The following is a 21561-nucleotide window of genomic DNA, read 5'->3' as shown; positions in this document are numbered from 1 at the left end:
TGAAATGTCACATCACTACAGTAAATCTTATACACTTAGAATTTATTAACTATTTATGCATAATTTATTTATTCCCATATATGATGTAATGAGATCAATGGATTTTTACTATGAATCTAAAATAAAGCCATTTGTATATCATATAATTTCAATTTACCAAAACAGATATAAAAAATGAGAAACAATGTACATAAACATGAAATTATGGCAAAAAGATATCCATACTCGAAATCTAAATCTTTATTACATACACATCAACTATATGGAAGCTGGGGGCTGGAAATCCTACCCTCCCATTTTCATTTTTCCAAAAGAAGGAACAAAGGGGGCCAACTGAGGATATTCCCTCTAAGGTTCAGTCCTCTGTTCTTAATGCTACCTTGCTCATGCAGGAAATGGCAAATATGTATGAAAAAAATAAACTATACACACAAGTATGGCTACAGTATCAATTTTTCAACAATATGCAAGATCATAATCCATCAGAACTGGTTTCTGTATTCTACTTTAATCTGTAACCAATACATCAATGCATCAATCATATCCTACTTTAAATTTCAAAAACAGTACTGTGAAATGCAATGACACTAAGTTATGCACCCCAACACATCTTTGGTCTGCAGAGTATCTTGTTTCAAAATTTTCTTCATTAATATATAGCTTACACTTATTTGGAAAAAAAAATCTTGCTAATGACTAACATATAATATTTACGGTCCTGACTTGAACCTTTTGTTAAAAAAAGGTTCTAACTAAAAACTTACATATCAAGAGTTAAAATTCACTGAATTCCTGACCAGTAATATAGATTTGTTTCTATCTATATCTCTGATGCCTGTTCCAATTGGAGTTCCCTCAAAGAGGTGGCCATGGCAACAATCTCCATAACTAAAGAACTCCAGTGCCACTTCTTAGCCTCAGTGACTCACCCTTAACAGGCCAATGGCAGACAGCAAATCTAGTGCAGTGTTTGCAGAGGCTTCTATCCAATGCTCCGAACTAATGTTTCTATATGATAATCCTGCATAAATGTTCCTACCTAGATTAATTTAACAATATCATGTAACGCTAAGCATTCTAGAACCCATACTTAGCTATGCTAGTGCTATGAAAATCTGTATATAAAAGCAACCAGTATCTTGTCTCCTAAGTATAAATATTTTCGTCAGTGTCTTTGGGAATCACAATGAAGCCTTTCATCTCAATATTCACTGGAATAAAAAGGCCATTTCAAAATTGTGAAAGTAAACCCTCTGGAAAGTAGACATACAGCTCCCAGTGAATTACCTTATCAGAAAACCTACATTATGCGTCAAATTCATACAACCAGTAATACACTTAATACATGATCCGAATACAGATCCCCTCTCACACTTCACCACACAGCATGCAAGACCTTAAAGTAATTTTACCACTAATGCTTTATTAATATACATAACATGTGCAAGTATGAACAATAATTTTCAGCTTCTTTAACCTATATTGCAATGTGCATTAGCAAATGTAGTTCAAGGGGTTTCAGTATAATCCTTGTATAATAGCTCACTTATCAATTCACCAGATGACACTTTTATTCAAGCAGGAGATATCTTCATAACTCAAAGGAATCTACTGGTCCAAATACAGTCAACAACATGGGCGACCAAATCTAGGGAAACCAAAGCAAGGTGCCCTATATGCGTATGTGTGTAATTACCTATTTGTACTGTGTAAGGAAGTTTTACACTTGAGGGGTTCCCTCACTTGATGTGTGTAATTACCTATTTGTAGTTACCTACTTGAAAAGTATGGGACAGAATTCTACGTTTACTGGGCCCTGTCTCCAAACTTTTAAACCTGGTGTACGGGTGTTTGAAATCAAGAGCAAATATTGATATATTTTCTGCATTACCATGAAAGATGTGATATACCAGGGTTGTCATGCTGTCAACAGACTGAACCAAGGTATGTGAAGCATCTAGGGAAAACCATGGAAAGGTCTGTGGGGCATGGTTGTGGATAGGTAGCTGTGGTTTCGGTGCATTACACATGCTAGCTAAAGAATGGATATGAGCAGATTTGGCTTTTCTTCATCTGCTCCTGGCGCTACCTTTCTAATGCAGGAAACAGCCATCAAGTATGAAAATATGTCATGAATAAAACATAGCAATCAGTCTTAACATTTATTACTCAGTTGCAGAATGTTTTGAAAATGTCATTTGTTGACATCTGGTCTTTTGCAAGTAAGCTGTCATAAAATATCAAATAAGCTATATTCAAAATGTTACTAAACACACATCGTCTCAGTAAAGATAACTTTTATCCACTTCACTACAGAGAAGTACATTCAATTACATTCTTACTACTATATAATAACTGGAGTTTCCATGTTGTACCAGAGTTTTAAGTCTACCATTGCCAGATCACCTAACATATGGCTAAACTGGCCATCATCTGCTACAAATATAAAAATTATTTACACTATACAAAACTATGAATACTGCTGTAAATCAGCAGCATTTTACGTGGTATGAAAAATGTGAACAGCTCTCATAAACTGACTTTAATATCACAACTGATCATGAAAATGAGAGTGAATGGTAACAATGGGTAATGGCAAACATGAGAGAAGCTAAATGCTAAATATATTTTGATGGATCAAAAATCAACCGAGCTGAAGACTGAAGGTTCTGTCTGCTTTGGAATACATCAAATAGTATCTAAAATATTACAATGGCTACTAAAGACAGCAAAAGAAACTATTTGAGGAGGTATTACAACCAAAAGTTAGATTTCAATGTTCAGTATTAAAGGCAAGACATTGTATGATGAATGAAAAAATCTCAATTAAAAAATTTTCATTTTAGATTGAAAATAGCTCTATCTATATCTCTGTTGCCTGTTCCTAACAGGATCTCCCTCAAGGGGGTGACCATGGCAAAAGTATCTCCATGACTAGTGAAGCTTCAGTGCCTCTTCTTAGCCTTTAGTGCCTCAGCATTTACAGGCCACTGGCAGAGTACATCTCTAGAGCAGTTTGCAGAGGCTCCTACCTAATGTTCCTACAGACTACTACTACCTAATGCATCTTCCTAATGTTCCTAGCTACTATTTCTACCTAATGCTCTCACCTACATGTTCCTTCCTATGACTACAATCTAATGCTCCTACCTTTTTGCTAAAAGGCAGAGCACAAGGCACTCACCACAGGAAAATCTAGTTCTGTAGAATGAGCGGTGCAAGTTCAGTCTTGTCAAGTGTTACGTATGATAAGGAGAGACTATTTATGTTTGTGGACAAAATGCCAGTAGTTCAAGTGTGGGTAAGGTACAAAGAAAAGAAAGCTACCTGGGTCAGAAGAGTGCAACTTGACAACCACTCAAATGCTGGCTTACTATGCAGTAGTCACTAACTCTCCCGATACTCAGGCTGGTAGTACTGGTAACATAATTCCCTGGTTGATGGCTGCCTACCAATTATTACCTACCAAAAAACAACTCAGCCATGTGTATTCCTTCCTCAGACCTAGTCAAGATCATATTCTCAGAACTTATCTAAGGATTAGATATTTCAAAATTTATGAATTTCACCATGAGAAAATCCCTGACAATACCATTTCATAATTATAAAACAAAACCTTGGAAAATGGTGGATGTGTTGGAATTGAAATGCCTGATGATATAATTAACTTGCCCGACGGCAAGTCAATCATGTATGGAATGATAAGAGCAAGAAATAAGCAAGGTAGAGAGTGGAGTCTGCCTGAAAAAGCAGACAAGATTGTGCTAAAAAGATCTTAACATATCGTATGAAGAGGATAATTCAAGAAAGGCAAACAGGGACTTAGAATCTGTGTGTCAGAAGCTAGGCAAAGGGAAGGGAAAGGATACCGCAAAACACATGGAAGTATGGAAGGTGAGAGACATTCTGGAGCACAGGACACAGTGAATTACACTGAAGTGGTATATAGGGGTTAACATGCTGTCACTGGGATGAACCTGGGCACAAAAAGCACTCAAGCTAAACCAGGGAATAGTTTGTATGTCTTAGCTGTGGATGACAGGTCTCTGGTTTAGTTATGTTATAACTGACAGCTTGAGAGTGGATGTGAGAAAATGTGGCTGTTTATCTGTTCTTGATGCCAACTCACTAAGGAAGCAGAAGCAATTGTGTTTGCAAAAACTGACAAACAAACATCCTCCCATAAATCACATATAAGAAAGCAAAGATTCAAACAATGTATCTAATAAACAACCCAGTGCAGTCTGAGACTAACTCTCAGTGCCTTACGAACTGCAAATAACTTTCAAGGAAGATCCTTCCCATTTGATGTGGAAAATGCAATTCATACAATCAACATAAGAGCAGCAGCTTTCTAGCTCAAATTATGATTTACTTACTGCTATTACATTAATGAAACAGTTGACACTTGCTCATACCTGTACTGTGAATGGACATGAATGACAGATGTCTATAAAAACACGCAAAGTAAAACTGAAGATACTGAGAAGAAAGAATTTGAAGAAAATTATAAAAAAATAGAAGAGAAAAAATCAAAATCTTATAAATGCTAAAATGGGGTCTTGTATATATAATGTCAAGGAGACTGAAAGATGAAGTTTATGAAACATTACCAAGAGAAAGAATATCTCTCATTTGACTGTGCTCCCAATGCTTCCAAAGACAACCAATCCATCCTTGTAATAAGACTGTCCCATTAAAATACCCTAGTCAGTGCACCATGATGCTCTTTAGTAACAGCTAAATTGATAAAGAGGTAATATGTCCCTAAAAACAGATACTGTAAGCAGAGCCTATGTATTAGGCTTCAGTAGTTCTATTCAGAATAAGGTAGTAGCTGTCAGTAGGAACATTAGGTAGGAGCCTCTGCAAATACTGCACTAGAGTTGCCCTCTGCCAGTGGCCTGTTAAGGATAAGGCGCTAAAGGATAAGTGGCACTGGAGTTCACTAGTTAATGAGACTCTGCTGCCGTGGCCACCAACTTGAGGGAGTACCAAATGGGAACAGGCATCAAAGATTGAGACGGATAGTTCCATGTAATAACTCAATTAAGCAAAATGTATATGAGAACACATCTTACACAATAACAGCTCTATATATGTGTATGTCTATTGATTACTTACTGCTAAGTGTTACATAAACAAAGAATGCCCTCAATTACTTTTATGCTATGCTTTTCAAATATCATAATTTCTTCTTGCAAACAGAATCTTTTGTCAAAAATCTCCAATGAAACAGCAAACAAAACCCACTATCACTGTTTTCCATATGTAGTTAATGAAGGTGAGGATCCATTTTGAACTGCAAGACAAATTAAACAAAATCTGAAGTAAATATTTTTTGAACTCAATAATGAAATACTGTCCTCAAATAGATTTACACATAAAACAAGGGGATGGATTTGCTTCCAAAATTCTATATCTACCTATAAATTTCTGAAATTTCTAGACTACAGAATGTGGCCATCTTATGCAAGCTTGTTTAATTAATCACAAAAATGAATCAACAAATGAAGAAATGAAACAATGAATACATTTATGCATGAACAGTCATAAAGAAAGCATGAACTATGCAATATGTGAAAAAGGGAGGAAAAGCATAATGCAACATATGGCATATATGAATACATGATTATGAGAGATACTTACAGTTGTCATTAACAGAACATATACGACAATCACAAGCATCTTTTGGAGAAAATGACAAATGATATATACAATTCTTTTTACATGTATACATTTACACTAATTTTTTCCTATCAATGTTTATAAATCTGATGATGACAATAATTTCCAGAAATATCTGCTATATGTGCAATGAGACTATCTTCTTATTTTTCTCTTGAACAATAACAATAGCAGACTATGATATTAACATGAAGAATTCATCAATTTCCATTCTAATATCACAAGCCCCATACCAAGATAAAGGAATGGGCTGGTGTGCTCAAAACAACCATTCTATTACCCTCTTGAAAATGTTGGAGAGATACAGCTGAAACTGTCTAACTGTGTCAAGTCTCCAGATTATCAGGATGGAAACCAATTTAATGCTATATAAATCTGGGGTGCACCTTCTAAAGTATAAGAGGGTGGGACTCATATTTAACTTAGTAGCCACAATATCAAATATTTACCTGTCCATAACATCACCAAACATTCAAAATTCTTGGCAAATACAGACAATTACAGCCTATCTAGATAATGAATTATTACCATATTTGAATACTATACTGTGAAACTTAAAGAAAGTAAAAATCCACAGCCAGTTCTCTTTCTAAGAAAGTAATAACAATAACTAAAAATACATTTCCATTAACTAATATCTTTGCATTATTAGAGCTTTCTCTGAATTCACTCTTACCTAGCATGTTGCACTGATGACATCATGTAATACTAGATAAAAGGTCATGTTCATACTGCTGTAAAAGGGCTAATCTTACAGCAAGTGAAGCCATTATACAAAAAAAAGTTGAGCATCTTTCAGGACTAGCAAACATGAGGATTTATTTTGTTACAGTGAAACAAGTTTGTGATATGTCAATTTTATCATTAACAGTATTTGTTGAAGTGGGGGAGAATCTTGAAAGAAAAAAAATCGGAGTCATTTAAGGGACTGGAGGCTGGGGATGTATGAAATAATTTTGTGTTTTTGGAGAATGTGCCATGGAGATGGAGGCAAAAGCAAATAAATCAACTCACCAAGGAATCCTAACATAGCAGAGTACAATATGTAAATATACCAGAGCCTCAGGTTATAGCAGGTTTATGTTCTTGACAACGGTCTCATCTCTGAATCATAATAGCTTGAGCTATTCAAGACAATATTATAAAAGGTGTTATGTTCCAGGCCCAAAATTTTCCAAGTCTAATGTAACTGAAACAAATTAGCTTACCACTAATATACGGTACTATAAACTCATTATGAGATTTAAATGACATTTTCTAAAAACTCACTGATAGAGGTACTGTGCTAGAGCACAATGGGGTGGACTGAGGCTGACTGAGGGGCACTAGGATTATTTACATCACCCTTGAATTATCTGATTCAACAACTGCTGCCTGATCACAAGTAAAGCAGACAATATTTTACAAATAATCCAAAATATTTTGTGATAAGGACTTCAAGTGGTGGTAGAAAGGATTGAGGGTTACTGGAAGGGAGAGGGAAGGTCAAAGGCTCATGTATATCACCTACTGAATCACCCGATCCAACAGTTGTTCAAGTGGAAGACAGCAGGACTAACTGAAATGCTTACACTTACAGTGTATGTTGTAAATGGGTAAAAATGAACGTAAACAAAAGTATTTTTCCAGATGATGACATGCATTTCAAATGGCATTTTACCATTACATCATTAAACTATGCATGATAAGTACATAAATATCTCAAATGATGATATGCTTTATTTATAAAAGAAGACATGTTTAGACATTAAGAAACCTATAAATAAAATTCTCACTTTTTCCAGTTAAGTCATAACATAGCATCATGAGTTAATATAACATACCCTAATTCTGAAAAGTTGTAAGTCTGAAATGCTGCAAGTCCAAGCTGGTGTACTGGTGTACTCAACACTTCTGAACTTCTGTTCACTTTCTTCTGTATGAATGACACAGCTTTAATCAATACTGCATAGTGTATATATAGTTATGAGTCAATACAAAAAGGGTTTTGGCCTGAGGAAGGAAACATTTGGAGGGGATTTTAAAATACAATAATGCTCAGTTCAAATAATTAAGATAATGAGCAGACAGTTTACATGGATAATTTGTCATAGATAACCTACATGAGAACAGAATTACAGATCAGAAGACTTGTCCTAAAAAACAGAGATCAAAACAAAGACTAAGTTCTAAAAGAAAACTTAATCTTACCATAACGCACTGAGATGAGAAACTCCTTCAACTGAACCTGTTGACAATAAGTCCCATTCAGACACCATCATGATGAACTAAAAATTGAAAATAAAAATCTCAAATAGTTATGAAATACTCCAAAGACTACAAAAATACTTACAGAAATAAAAAGCAAATTAACCCTCTGACTGTGGCAATCCTAAAATCAACTGTACATTTTGTGAGCAGAAGAAATTATTTTCTAAAAATAATCTCTAAGTGTTGCTACGATTAACTAGAACAAAATTTTTAAAATAAAACGATATACAACTCAATGAAACATTGTTCAGGTGTGCTAAGCATGCTTTACCTTAGCTCTTCCATTGCCAGGCATATGAGGTACACATTCAGAAAGAACATGAACAAAATCCTTTACACGAAACAAGTATTGAAATTAACACAAGCAAGTCCAATTTACCAGCACAGTATCATGTGTATATACATGTGTATGTGGGTGGGTTGGGCCATTCTTTCGCCTGTTTCCTTGTGCTACCTTGCTAATGTGGGAGACAGCGTCAAAGTATAATAAATACAAAATAAATATTTTTATTTTCTATTTATTATACTTGTTGCTGTCTCCCGCCTCAGTGAGGAAGTGCAAGGAAACAGACAAAAGAATGGCCCAACCCATCCACATACACATGTATATACATACATGTCAACACACGCACATATACATAACTATACATTCTAACATATACATATATATACATACACAGACATTTATGTATATGCACATGAACATAATTCATTCTAGCTGCCTTATTCATTCCCGTCGCCACCCCGCCACACATGAAATAGCATCACCCCTCCCCCTAAGAGGTAGTGCTCGGAAAGGACAAAAGGCCACATTCATTCACACTCTATCTCTACCTGCCATGTGTAATGCACCAAAATCACAGCTCCCTTTCCACATCGAAGCCCCATACAACTTTCCAAGGTTTACCCCAGACACTTCACATGCCCTGGTTCAATCCATTGACAGAACATCGACCCTGGTATACCATATTGTTCCAATTCACTCTATTCCTTGCACGCCTTTCACCCTCCTGCATGTTCAGGCCCTGATCACTCAAAATCTTTTTCACTCCATCCTTCCACCTCCAATTTAGTCTCCCACTTCAATTCGCTCCACCTGTGACACATATATCCTCTTTGTCAATCTTTCCTCACTCATTCTCTCCATGTGACCAAACCATTTCAATACACCCTCTTCTGCTCTCTCAACCACACTCTTTTTATTACCACACATCTCTCTTACCCTTTCATTACTTACTCGATCAAACCATCTCACACCAAATATTGTCCTCAAACATCTCATTTCCAACACATCCACCTTCCTCTGCACAACCCTATCTATAGCCCATACCTCACAACCATATAACATTGTTGGAACCACTATTCCTTCAAACATACCCATTTTTGCTTTCCAAGATAACGTTCTCGCCTTCCACACATTCTTCAATGCTCCCAGAACCTTTGCCCCCTCCCCCACCATGTGACTCACTTCTGTTTCCATGGTTCCATCCGCTGCCAAATCCACTCCTAGATATCTAAAACACTTCACTTCCTCCAGTTTTTCTCCAATCAAACTTACCTCCTAACTGACTTGTCCCTCAACCCTACTGTACCCAATAACCTTGCTCTTATTCACATTTACACTCAGCTTTCTTCTTTCACACACTTTACCAAACTCAGTCACCAGTTTCTGCAGTTTCTCACCTGAATCAGCCACATGCGCTGTATCATCAGTGAACAACAACTGACTCACTTCCCAGGCCCTCTCATCCACAACAGACTGCATACTTGCCCCTCTCTCCAAAACTCTTGCATTCACCTCCCTAACAACCCTGTCAATAAACAAATTAAACAATCAAGGAGACATCACGCACCCCTGCCACAAACCAACATTCACTGGGAACCAATCACTTTCCTCTCTTCCTACTCGTACACATGCCTTACATCCTTGATAAAAACATTTCACTGCCTCTAGCAACTTGCCTCCCACACCATATACTCTTAATACCTTTCACAAAGCATCTCTATCAACTCCATTATATGCCTACTCCAGATCAATTAATGCTACATACAAATCCATTTGTTTTTCTAAGTACTTCTCACATACATTCTTCAAAGCAAACACCTGATCTACACATCCTCTACCACTTCTGAAACCATACTGCTCTTCCTCGATCTGATGCTCTGTACATGCCTTCACCCTCTCATATAATTTCCTAGGAATACTCAACAAACTTATACCTCTGTAATTTGAACACTGACCTTTATCCCCTTTGCCTTTGTACTATGGCACTATGCATGCACTCCGCCAATCCTCAGGTATTTCACCATAAGCCATACATACATTGAATATCCTCACCAACCGTCAACAACACAGTCACTCCCTTTTTTAATAAATTCCACTGCAAAACCATCCAAACCCACCACCTTGCTGGCTTTCATCTTCTGCAAAGCTTTCACTACCTCTTCTCTGTTTACCAAACCATTCTCCCTGACCCTTTCACTTCGCACACCACCTCGACCAAAACACACTACATCAACCACTCTATCATCTAACACATTCAACAAACCTTCAAAATACTCACTCCATCTCCTCAAATCTCCACTACTTGCTATTACCTCCCCATTAGCCCCCTTCACTGATGTTCCCATTTGCTCTCTTGTCTTACGCACTTTATTTATCTCCTTCCAAAACATCTCTTTACTCTCCCTAAACTTTAATGATATTCTCTCACTCCAACTCTCATTAACCCTCTTTTTCACCTCTTGCACCTTTTGTCTTGATCTCTTGCCTCTTTCTTTTATACATCTCACAGTCATTTGCACTACTTCCCTGCAAAAATCGTCCTAATGTCTCTCTCTTCTCTTTCACTATTAATCTTACTTCTTCATCTCACCACTCACTACCTTTCTAATCTGCCCATCTCCCACCTTTCTCATGCCACAAGCATCTTTTGCACAAGCCATCACTGCTTTAAATAAATACATATATCATTTATGTATCTATCATACTTTGTTGCTGTCTCCCGCGTTAGCGAGGTAGCGCAAGGTAACAGACAAAAGAATGGCCCAACCCACCCACATACACATAACCTTATCAAGAAATATTCAAAACCCCTTCTCAGTGACACATGTAGCATCAATTGAAAGCAAGAACTTTGCACAAAACTGCAAGTAAATGCCCAATGTGGCGATGTAAAATTTGTGTTGCACACCACCTCAGCAAAGGGGTTAATTCAGATTTGAAAAGTTTTAGTAATTCAGGATACAGAGATAATTCCTATAAGTCAATAACTGTACCTAGCTTACTTGCAATCTATGAATGAGGATCACAATTTTGGTTACCAGGAGTAAAATTCATTAGAACATAACTTATTCCTAGAACCCATGGTTTTCATGAAAGATTAGAACCATGTCTGGCACACAACAATAAACATCACAGATGCACCTTTCACCTTCACCTTTTAAAAAAGAAACAATGACTGAGAACATCATGTCTTTTTAAAGTTTAACAAACCAAAACAGAAAAACAATCACTTACTTCTGAAAAACCATAACAATAAATGGACAGATGTATTAATAACCTGGAACTGTAGCTTCAGTCAGTATATTCTATAGCAAGGACAGATGGACTCCCTAGAAGCAAGTTCTTTGATAAGACCATACTCTATTTCATCAAGTGATGAAGATGCTGCCTTGCTAAAGTTGACTTTTCACTTACCATAACCTCAAGCAGGGGAGATCCAATTACAATTGAATGTACAGCGGCTGGTAATTTCACAAACTTTTATAGTGTTATGAAAAATTTGTCAAGGAGTCAGATTATAACTAGAAAAGATTTACCATGTAAATTAAATCATCAGTCAGTAAAAGATTTTTCAATATATGCTGGAAAAAAATGCTGCAGAAACTTACTTGACACTTAGGCTTTATCCCTGGGGATAGGGGAGAAAGAATACTTCCCACGTATTCCCTGCATGTCGTAGAAGGCGACTAAAAGGGAGGGGGGGGGTATCTTAATCTTAATTCCAATACTATAATCTCACTACAAAAACTGGAATTGAAAAACTAAGACCAGAATATTTGAGCAAATACTTTAATCATAAAGATATTTATATACTGTAAACACAAGGTGGTACAAGACTCTACCTGCTCGTGGTTACATTGCAAGTAAAAAGTCAACTTTGCAAGGGACATGTAACACTGGGAGTACAGTCTGGTCAAAGAACTTCTCACTCCAAATTACTGAAACTGGTGCAGGCTCAAGTGTAGGAGCCTCTGGAGATCCTGGGTAACATCATAACTCTCTCAAAAATTGGTCCTAGGGTAATCACGCAGAGCTGTGACAAAAATTTCATATCAATCAGCCAAAGAATGAAAGAGTACTCATTAAAATGAGATTTCATCATGAGACTTGGAAAGAGAGAAAGGAAGACAAAAGTTTGGAAATGTTTCAAAGCTGTTTACGGACATTTTCACAAAAAAATCTTAAATTCTCTTGGTATCAATATCTAACTGAGTTCAGGCAGTTATGTAATACTCATAAAACCAATCATTATTGAAAGAAAGAGAAAAGATCTGGGTAACACAAATGCAAGGTAGAAAATGCATAGCAAAATGGCTGAGCCACTAGTGGCAATGTTACTCAGCCTTGGATATGAATGGTAAGTAAACAGCATGACTCCCAAGTATTAAGGATATTCTTCAAAATGATATAAAGGTCTACATAAAGAGACTAATTAAGACTAAATAAGGGCATATAAGGAAGTCTGGGGAAACCACTGAAAGATCTATGGGGCTTGGCTGTGGATAGGGGGCTCTGGTTTAGGTACATTTTAATGGGCAGCTGGAGAGTGGGTTCTCCTGGCACTACCTTACTGACATGGGAAACTAAACAATAAAAGAAAAAAATAAGATACCTTATGAGATACCGAATCCACAAAGATTGTCAATAATAGAATAAAATTGAAAAAAAGAATTATGGTCAAAGAAGATAAAAAATTTCAACAGCATGCATGTACATGTTAGCAGTAAAAATAAAAAATAAAAGTGCTGTTCAAGTCAAGGGCATGGAGCAACTATCTGAAGAGGTGCAGTCATGAAAATTGCTCTCAATATACCTTAGTTAGTTTATGCTTTCTGTTCATATAAGTTACCAATCTGCAGACATTTTTGACAATCCAAACATACACACACAATAGAGTGAATTGGAATGATGTGGTATACTGGGGCCAATGTGTTGTCAATGGACTGAACCAGGGCATGTGAAATATCTGGGGTAAACCATGGAAAGGTCTGTAGGGCCTGGATGTGGATAGGAAACTGTGGTTTTGATGCATTACAAATGACAGCTAGAGTCTGAGTGTGGACAAATGTGGCCTTTGTTGTCCATTCCTAGCACTACCTCGCACGCACATGGGGGGAGGGGGGAGTCATTTCATGTGTGGTGGGGTGGTGGCAGGAATGAATGAAGGCAGCATGTATGAACATGTGCATGTGTATATATGTATATGTATTTGTTGAAATGTATAGGTATGTATGTGTGTGTGTGGACGCTTATGTACATATATGTGTATGTGGGTGGGTTGGGCCATTCTTTCATCTGTTTCCTTGTGCTACCTCGCTAACATGGGAGACAGCGACAAAGTATGTATATACAAAGTATGTATATATATATATATATAAATATATGTGGAAAGGGAGCTGTGGTTTCGGTGCATTATACATGACAGCTGGAGACTAGGTGTGAACAAATGTGGTCTTTGTTGTCTTTTCCTAGCGCTACCTCGCGCACATGCAGGGGGGGTTGTCATTTCGTGTGTGGCTGGGTGGCGATGGGGGTGAATGGGGGCAGACGGTATGAATTATGTACATGTGTATATATGTATGTGTCTGTGTGTGTATATATATGTATACGGTATGAATTATATACATGTGTATATATGTATGTGTCTGTGTGTGTATATATATGTATATGTTGAGATGTATAGGTATGTATATGTGCATGTGTGGACGTGTATGTATATACATGTGTATGTGGGTGGGTTGGGCCATTCTTTCATCTGTTTCCTTGCACTACCTCGCTAACGCGGGAGACAGCGACAAAGTATAAAAAATAAAATATATATATATATATATATATAAATATATATATATATATATCATATGGATCATAGGGTGGGGGAGGGGGCGAAAATCCTGGGAGCCTTGAAGAATGTGTGGAAGTCGAGAACATTACCTCGGAAAGCAAAAATGGGTATGTTTGAAGGAATAGTGGTTCCAACAATGTTGTATGGTTGCGAGGCGTGGGCTATGGATAGAGTTGTGCGCAGGAAGATGGATGTGCTGGAAATGAGATGTTTAAGGACAATGCGTGGTGTGACGTGGTTTGATCGAGTAAGTAACGTAAGGGTAAGAGAGATGTGTGGAAATAAAAAGAGCGTGGTTGAGAGAGCAGAAGAGGGTGTTTTGAAATGGTTTGGGCACATGGGGAGAATGAGTGAGGAAAGATTGACCAAGAGGATATATGTGTCGGAGGTGGAGGGAACGAGGAGAAGTGGGAGACCAAAGTGGAGGTGGAAAGATGGAGTGAAAAAGATTTTGTGTGATCGGGGCCTGAACATGCAGGAGGGTGAAAGGAGGGCAAGGAATAGAGTGAATTGGATCAATGTGGTATACTAGGGTTGACGTGCTGTCAGTGGATTGAATCAGGGCATGTGAAGCGTCTGGGGTAAACCATGGAAAGCTGTGTAGGTATGTATATTTGCGTGTGTGGATGTATGTATATACATGTGTATGGGGGGGGTTGGGCCATTTCTTTTGTCTGTTTCCTTGCGCTACCTCGCAAACGCGGGAGACAGCGACAAAGTATAAAAAAAAAAAAAAAAAAATATATATATATATATATATATATATATATATATATATATATATATATATATACATACATCATCATCAAAAGCTTGTCTCACTTGCTCCAAGATCTGTAACAGTACAAAGACTTGCCTATACTTAACCCACTGAAAAATAAAATATTTTCTGTGTCCATAACCTTCCATATCATAGGCATTTCCTGTCTACCCTCATCATACCATTAAACTATGATGCAAAAAGTAAATGGATAATCATATTTCTCTTTCAATAACTTATTTCTAAGAAACATATCAACATACATGCAAAACCTTAACTGACATTGTTTACCATGATTCCTAACCTATTACTGGTTTGGCATTCTCTTTAGAAGGAAGGGTTTTTGCTGTAGCTCAAATACAAGGCTAGAAGTATGCCATAGCAAAGTAATAATCTTTCTTCAAGGCCCCAGCATATAACTAAAGTTTCATGAATGTAAATGCACATAATTACAAAATTATGATAGCAGGGAAAAACAGAAATGAACGCCTTTTTCTTCTCATAATTTTACTGCTTCTTGTTTTAACCAGAATGCATTATAAAGCAGGTTTTATAATTTCATATCAAATTATTAGTTAATTATATTTTCAATTTGGTTAAAATTAATATGATTGGAAAAACTGTAATATCACTACCTATATCCTACACTTTGGTTTAGATAACAAGCAAGTCAGGTGCTGATTTCAAACATTACAGTACTGTTATAAGGCTATCATCCCCGGTGAACATGCAAAATGACCAAACACATGATATACACACTACAAAACCACAAGCACTGCCATGTTTCAAACAGAACATGAGTTATGAAAGACATGTATGTGGTTCGTGAATACTCTTCATTTACATGGTTATTTTGGCATAAAATATTCTTTGAGCAGTCTGTCACCATGAATATATCTAGCAAAATAAAATTCATGTCCATCACACTCAGCCCTAATATACCCACCAGACTTCTAAACTTTCAAAGAGAAGACTCAATTGGAGTGGTAACTGGTGGAGGTGGTGGTGGAGCTGAGGGTTTCACAACGTGACTTGGTCTCCCAAGAGTAGGTGGTTGTGGTGCACGAGGTTTGGGAGAATTACTGCCACTACCAGGTCTAGGAGGAACTGCAGGTTTAGGTCTACCAAGGGTACCGCTACTGACACCAGGTGGACCAACAGCTAACCTTGCTGGCACAGCTGGTCTATCTGTTGTTGCAGGAATGGCAGGGAGGTACTTCTGGTCTGTAGCCTCTCCACCACTAATTACACCAAGGTTTACATTAAAGTCATATTGCGCTGCTGGCCCAAATAAGGATCCATGACCTGTTGGAGCCCCATATTGTGGGTCCTGTGATGGAAATTGGTGTGGATTTTCTTGATATGATAAACTTTCATCAGTCTTTGGTGGTTTAGCATATGCAGATGCAGGAATAAAATTTGGTGTCCATGAACCTGAGCCTGGATTACTAGGATCACTAGTAGAATCTGAGGCACTGCCAACACCAAGTACTGGGGTTCTAGTCACCACAGGAATGCTTTCTCCCTTAGCATCATCCTGTGCAGCTAACATTTTTGCTTCCATGCGCTTAGACATCTCTTCTAAGTCAATGTATTCATCACTTCTTAACGAAGGTGGTACATCATCTTCACAAATACTGTGAAGAGATCCCCTGCTTCTAGTCATTTGTAGTTTACTCACTAGACCCTTTGGTATCAACCTCCTTGGTGATTCCTCCTCAACTAAATGTAAAGAAGCTAGGCTCATGGACCGTTTACTATGATAGCTGTTGTCTAGTTGTTCATCACTAAGATTATGCAGTGAGGCAAGACTACCAGTCCTGCTATATTTGCTCTTCTTACTTGATGAATTGCTAACTGCATCTGGGCTGGTACTTATCCCCAGTTTATTAAGAGAAGCTATGCTTGAGCTCTTCTTAGCTCTTCCAAAAACAAAGCCTTTAACTTTATTGTAGAGGGCCTCTGGTTCCTCTTCAGTGGCTTTCTCTTTGGTAGACTTCAGAAATGGTCTCTGTAAGAATACCAAAGGATCAACATACATGGCCCTTGGTTGGTCAACTCGCACAGGCTCTGGTGAAGGAGGGGCTTCTGGCACAGGTTCACACTCTACATCAACATCAAAGCCAATATGCAGAGGCTCTGGATGCTTCACTACTGGGGGAGCTGATGGCTTAGGGGGGGGAGGGGCTGGACGTGTTGGCCTTCGCTGCATGGGAGGTGGCTTGCGTCGACCAAATACTGGTATGGTGTATATACTTTTTTTACGCCACATAATGTCACAATCAAAGAATTCACAACAATCCTGAACTGGGTCACTTAAACAGAAATTCATACATATTCCTGACCTACTATCATCACTTGTTTCAACATTTTCATGTGTAGGTTCTAAGCAACTGTCCATAGCATCCTTATTTGGTACTAAACGTATTGGAGTCCAAGCTTGACTACCATTTTGAAGGCCAAGGTTGCATGAGGTCTCGCCATCTATTCCCAGTTCATTAACTTCCTTTTTCTTTTTCTTCTTTTTGCATGAAAAACATGATAAACATCCACAAGGATTATCATTTGTCTTCAGGTACCATTTACAAGAACAAAATGCAGCAACACCAAATATTAGCACTACACCAACAACAACAGCAATTATCACATATAATTCAAAATTATCAATTCTTCTCATTTCATCAGCCAGCAGACAATGTTTAAACTTCAGAGCTTGTCGGTTATATTTCTGACGTCTATAATCAAACTGGCAAACACATTCATGATATTCCAGTGTGGCATTCATGTGCTTTTCCCCACACACCTCCAAGGGGTCCTTCCTCCTGTGAATAAATAGGAAAATGTCAAACATTCAATCACAGAACATTATAGCTACATTCTAAAAACAAAAAATGCTTTCATAATACTAATAACAAAAACAACTATAATAATAATCATACTAATAATAACAATAATAAAAATGATAATAATGCAGTCTGTTGTGGATGAGAGTGCTTGGGAAGTGAGTCAGTTGTTGTTCACTGATGATACAGCGCTGGTGGCTGATTCAGGTGAGAAACTGCAGAAGCTGGTGACTGAGTTTGGTAAACGTGTGTGAAAGAAAGCTGAGAGTAAATGTGAATAAGAGCAAAGGTTATTAGGTACAGTAGGGTTGAGGGACAAGTCAATTGGGAGGTGAGTTTGAATGGAGAAAAACTGGAGGAAGTGAAGTGTTTTAGATATCTGGGAGTGGATCTGTCAGCGGATGGAACCATGGAAGCGGAAGTGGATCATAGGGTGGGGGAGGGGGCGAAAATTCTGGGGGCCTTGAAGAATGTGTGGAAGTCGAGAACATTATCTCAGAAAGCAAAAATGGGTATGTTTGAAGGAATAGTGGTTCCAACAATGTTGTATGGTTGCGAGGCGTGGGCTATGGATAGAGTTGTGCGCAGGAGGATGGATGTGCTGGAAATGAGATGTTTGAGGACAATGTGTGGTGTGAGGTGGTTTGATCGAGTGAGTAACGTAAGGGTAAGAGAGATGTGTGGAAATAAAAAGAGCGTGGTTGAGAGAGCAGAAGAGGGTGTTTTGAAGTGGTTTGGGCACATGGAGAGAATGAGTGAGGAAAGATTGACCAAGAGGATATATGTGTCGGAGGTGGAGGGAACAAGGAGAAGAGGGAGACCAAATTGGAGGTGGAAAGATGGAGTGAAAAAGATTTTGTGTGATCGGGGCCTGAACATGCAGGAGGGTGAAAGGAGGGCAAGGAACAGAGTGAATTGGAGCGATGTGGTATACCGGGGCTGACGTGCTGTCAGTGGATTGAATCAAGGCATGTGAAGCGTCTGGGGTAAACCATGGAAAGCTGTGTAGGTATGTATATTTGCGTGTGTGGACGTATGTATATACATGTGTATGGGGGGGGGTTGGGCCATTTCTTTCGTCTGTTTCCTTGCGCTACCTCGCAAACGCGGGAGACAGCGACAAAGTATAAAAAAAAAAAAAATATATATATATATATATATATATATATATATTTTTTTTTATATATATATATACACACACATAATAATTTTTTCATACTTGTCCTCCATTTCCCAATTTACTGACAAAGAGCTAGGAACAGATGAAGAAGGGCTGCATTCTCTCACATTCATAAATATATATACATAATATATACTCTCTCACCAGAAACAGATCCATTCAAAACTGCACTCCCACGATATATGGTTGTTTCACTTTCATCCACACTCTGGACACTGCCCATCTGCATGATATTGCAAATACTATTCAGCATATCAAGAGGCCTCTTGTGCCCAGGAGGCAGCTTCCAAACTGGGAACATGGAAAATTTACTAACCTTACACAATCACACACAACACCACAACCTTGACCTTTGGTCATACCCAAAGGAAGCGTATGGGTTTATCAGTGTAAGAATGATATAGTGAGTGCAAGATTTATGTGCTCACCATCATTGTGAAGCATATAAAAAATGAAATCACCTGTTGTGCTGTAAATATTTTTGATGAAAACAGTTTTCATTTATTCGTGTAACAATATTAAGTGTGATGATAAGTAAATATGTAAAATAATGCATAAAATACAGTACATAACACTATGCATAGGCAAAAATATAAAAGTATGAGATGTTTAAAATCATGCATGGTAAAACAATAGAGTGTAATGTCTTTAGTATCAAGTACAATGAAATCACCTTGATAATTCTAGTCATGGAATATTTACATAAATAACAAACATTCATGCTGCCAACCAGAGCCCTCTCCCATCAACTTACCATCCTGCCATGATTCAAGGATTAAAGAAGCTTATTTAACTTATGGTGCCACAGCAAACATAACCATCACAACCTGGTAAGTTTACTATGCATTACTGGACAGCCAAGTTGATGGGGGTCGTGGCCTGCAGGCCCATGTAACCAACACAGCCTGGCTAGTCTGGTAAATTTTGAAGTGTTAGCATTTATGACATAGATATCCACCTGTTGACTCATCCCTGAATACAGGAAGAACCCACCTGTGAGCTAATCTCACAGCCATTTCTGACAACAAAGTCCTTGACCTCAACAAGGAATCTGCCTACATGTTGCAAGCTCAGTGCTTGACAGACACCTGGATAATCCAGACTGATTCTTCAAGAGTTTTAAAGAATGAGGCTGGTTTTCTCATGAAGAGAAAGAAAATGGTACGAGATATTCACCATGCAAAGAACAGCAGTGGTGTTATTAGTAATAAAATAGACTTCCCATCCTAGTTTCAATCATTATTTGTCATTGCCACAGCTCCATAAAGATGAAAATGAGAAACCTGAAAATCTGCATGAATACAACAGGTGTGCACCTGGGTTGAAGTTTTGTTCAAATTTGGTGAGTGTGTTTGTCAGTGCCATTCCTCCATCATAATGAGAAACTTGAACCTTTGTATACATACTAAGGGGATCCCAAGGGTGTGCATCCCAGTATGATTTTCTAAACTGTGCATGTATTTGTCAGTGTCATTTGCATGATGACAGATAGATTTGAAACTGTGTGGATAATACAGGGACCACAATGGGATTAAAATGGGTATGAATTTTCATTTAAATTTGCTTTGTGTATGTCTGTCAGTGCAATGACTGCATATAATGACTCAGAAATGTAACCCTGTATGCATACCATGGTACCCCAAGGGTGTGCACCTGGGTATGAATTTTTTCTATATTTGGTATGGATGTGTTTGTCATCATCATAGATGCATGACAATGGCAGGTAGAATCTTGAAACTTTGTATTCATACTAGGACTCCATGGGTGTGCATCTGAACATGAATTTTTTTCAAATTCAATTAAAAAAATCCATTTTAAAAAAGACAGATATCAGAATAATTCAAATACTGATTTCAATCCAAGCAAAGCCAGGTACTCTGGCAACTTCAGAATTTGAGGACAAATACATTTAACACTATGGAGCTGCTTGCCATGGCAGATACAAAATCACCTCTAAAACTGGAATTTCTAAAGTTCAGGAACCTCTTAAAAAAAAAATTGAAATTCTAGAGTTTAGATCACCTGTGATTGATAATCTCACCATATTAATGTGTTGCACACAATATTTCTTTGTTATTTGAAATTTTAGGTAGTTGTGTTACCATATTTTTGTATATGTATACATCATAAACATAATTTCTGCTTCTTCACAACAAAATTCAGAAAATTTGTAAAAAAAAAGGCTCAGATCCCAAGGAATCCAAATTTTTGACCTTTTTCTAAATCAAGTTACTGCCTTATCACACTGGTTTTGGGAATGAATACATGGTGGAACAAGTATTGTCAGAAATTAATTAGTCCTTGCAAGAATACATAAAACCAATCAAATTTACAAAAGAAGGCAAACTATGTTTTGGTTAATGTCAAAACTTCCAGCACATACATGGAATGAAAAGTTTAGACAGATTTACACAATGTGCATGTGCCTAAATTGAAATACAGTCTCTGAAGGAGCCTAAGAGAATGGGTAAAAGGGGTCTAAGAAATCCAACAAGAATGATATCTGTACTGCTGTACTGAAAGGAATAAGCAACACAGAAAGGAAAAAAAATGTCCTTGAACTACCTACATCTGAAGAAAATAAAATATGGTGACATAAATTTACATATAAGATCATAACTGGCCAGAGAACAGTTCTTCTATGCTAAAACGGCCGAAGAAAATGGGGGGAGGAAAACTTAAAAGCCGGGCAAGAAAAGTGTAAGGGGGGAT

At 37.6% G+C, this 21561-nt stretch overlaps 1 protein-coding gene across 1 annotated transcript in view; it reads right to left on the bottom strand.

The window, feature by feature from the left end:
- Nucleotides 1–2148: 2148 nt before the first annotated feature.
- LOC139760790 (uncharacterized) overlaps nt 2149–21561 on the bottom strand; it is a 33532-nt gene continuing 14119 nt past the window's right edge. Inside the window, exon 3 of the mRNA XM_071684392.1 lies at nt 2149–17648. Within this exon, the coding sequence (XP_071540493.1) occupies nt 15788–17648 (1861 nt within the window). The 3' untranslated portion in view covers nt 2149–15787. The remainder of the gene's footprint in view (nt 17649–21561) is intronic.

The sequence above is a fragment of the Panulirus ornatus genome, chromosome 38, assembly GCF_036320965.1.
Source record: "Panulirus ornatus isolate Po-2019 chromosome 38, ASM3632096v1, whole genome shotgun sequence".
NCBI lineage: Eukaryota > Metazoa > Arthropoda > Malacostraca > Decapoda > Palinuridae > Panulirus > Panulirus ornatus.
Note: the sequence above shows the minus strand (reverse complement) of the source record. Positions and strands in the feature narration are given on the sequence as shown.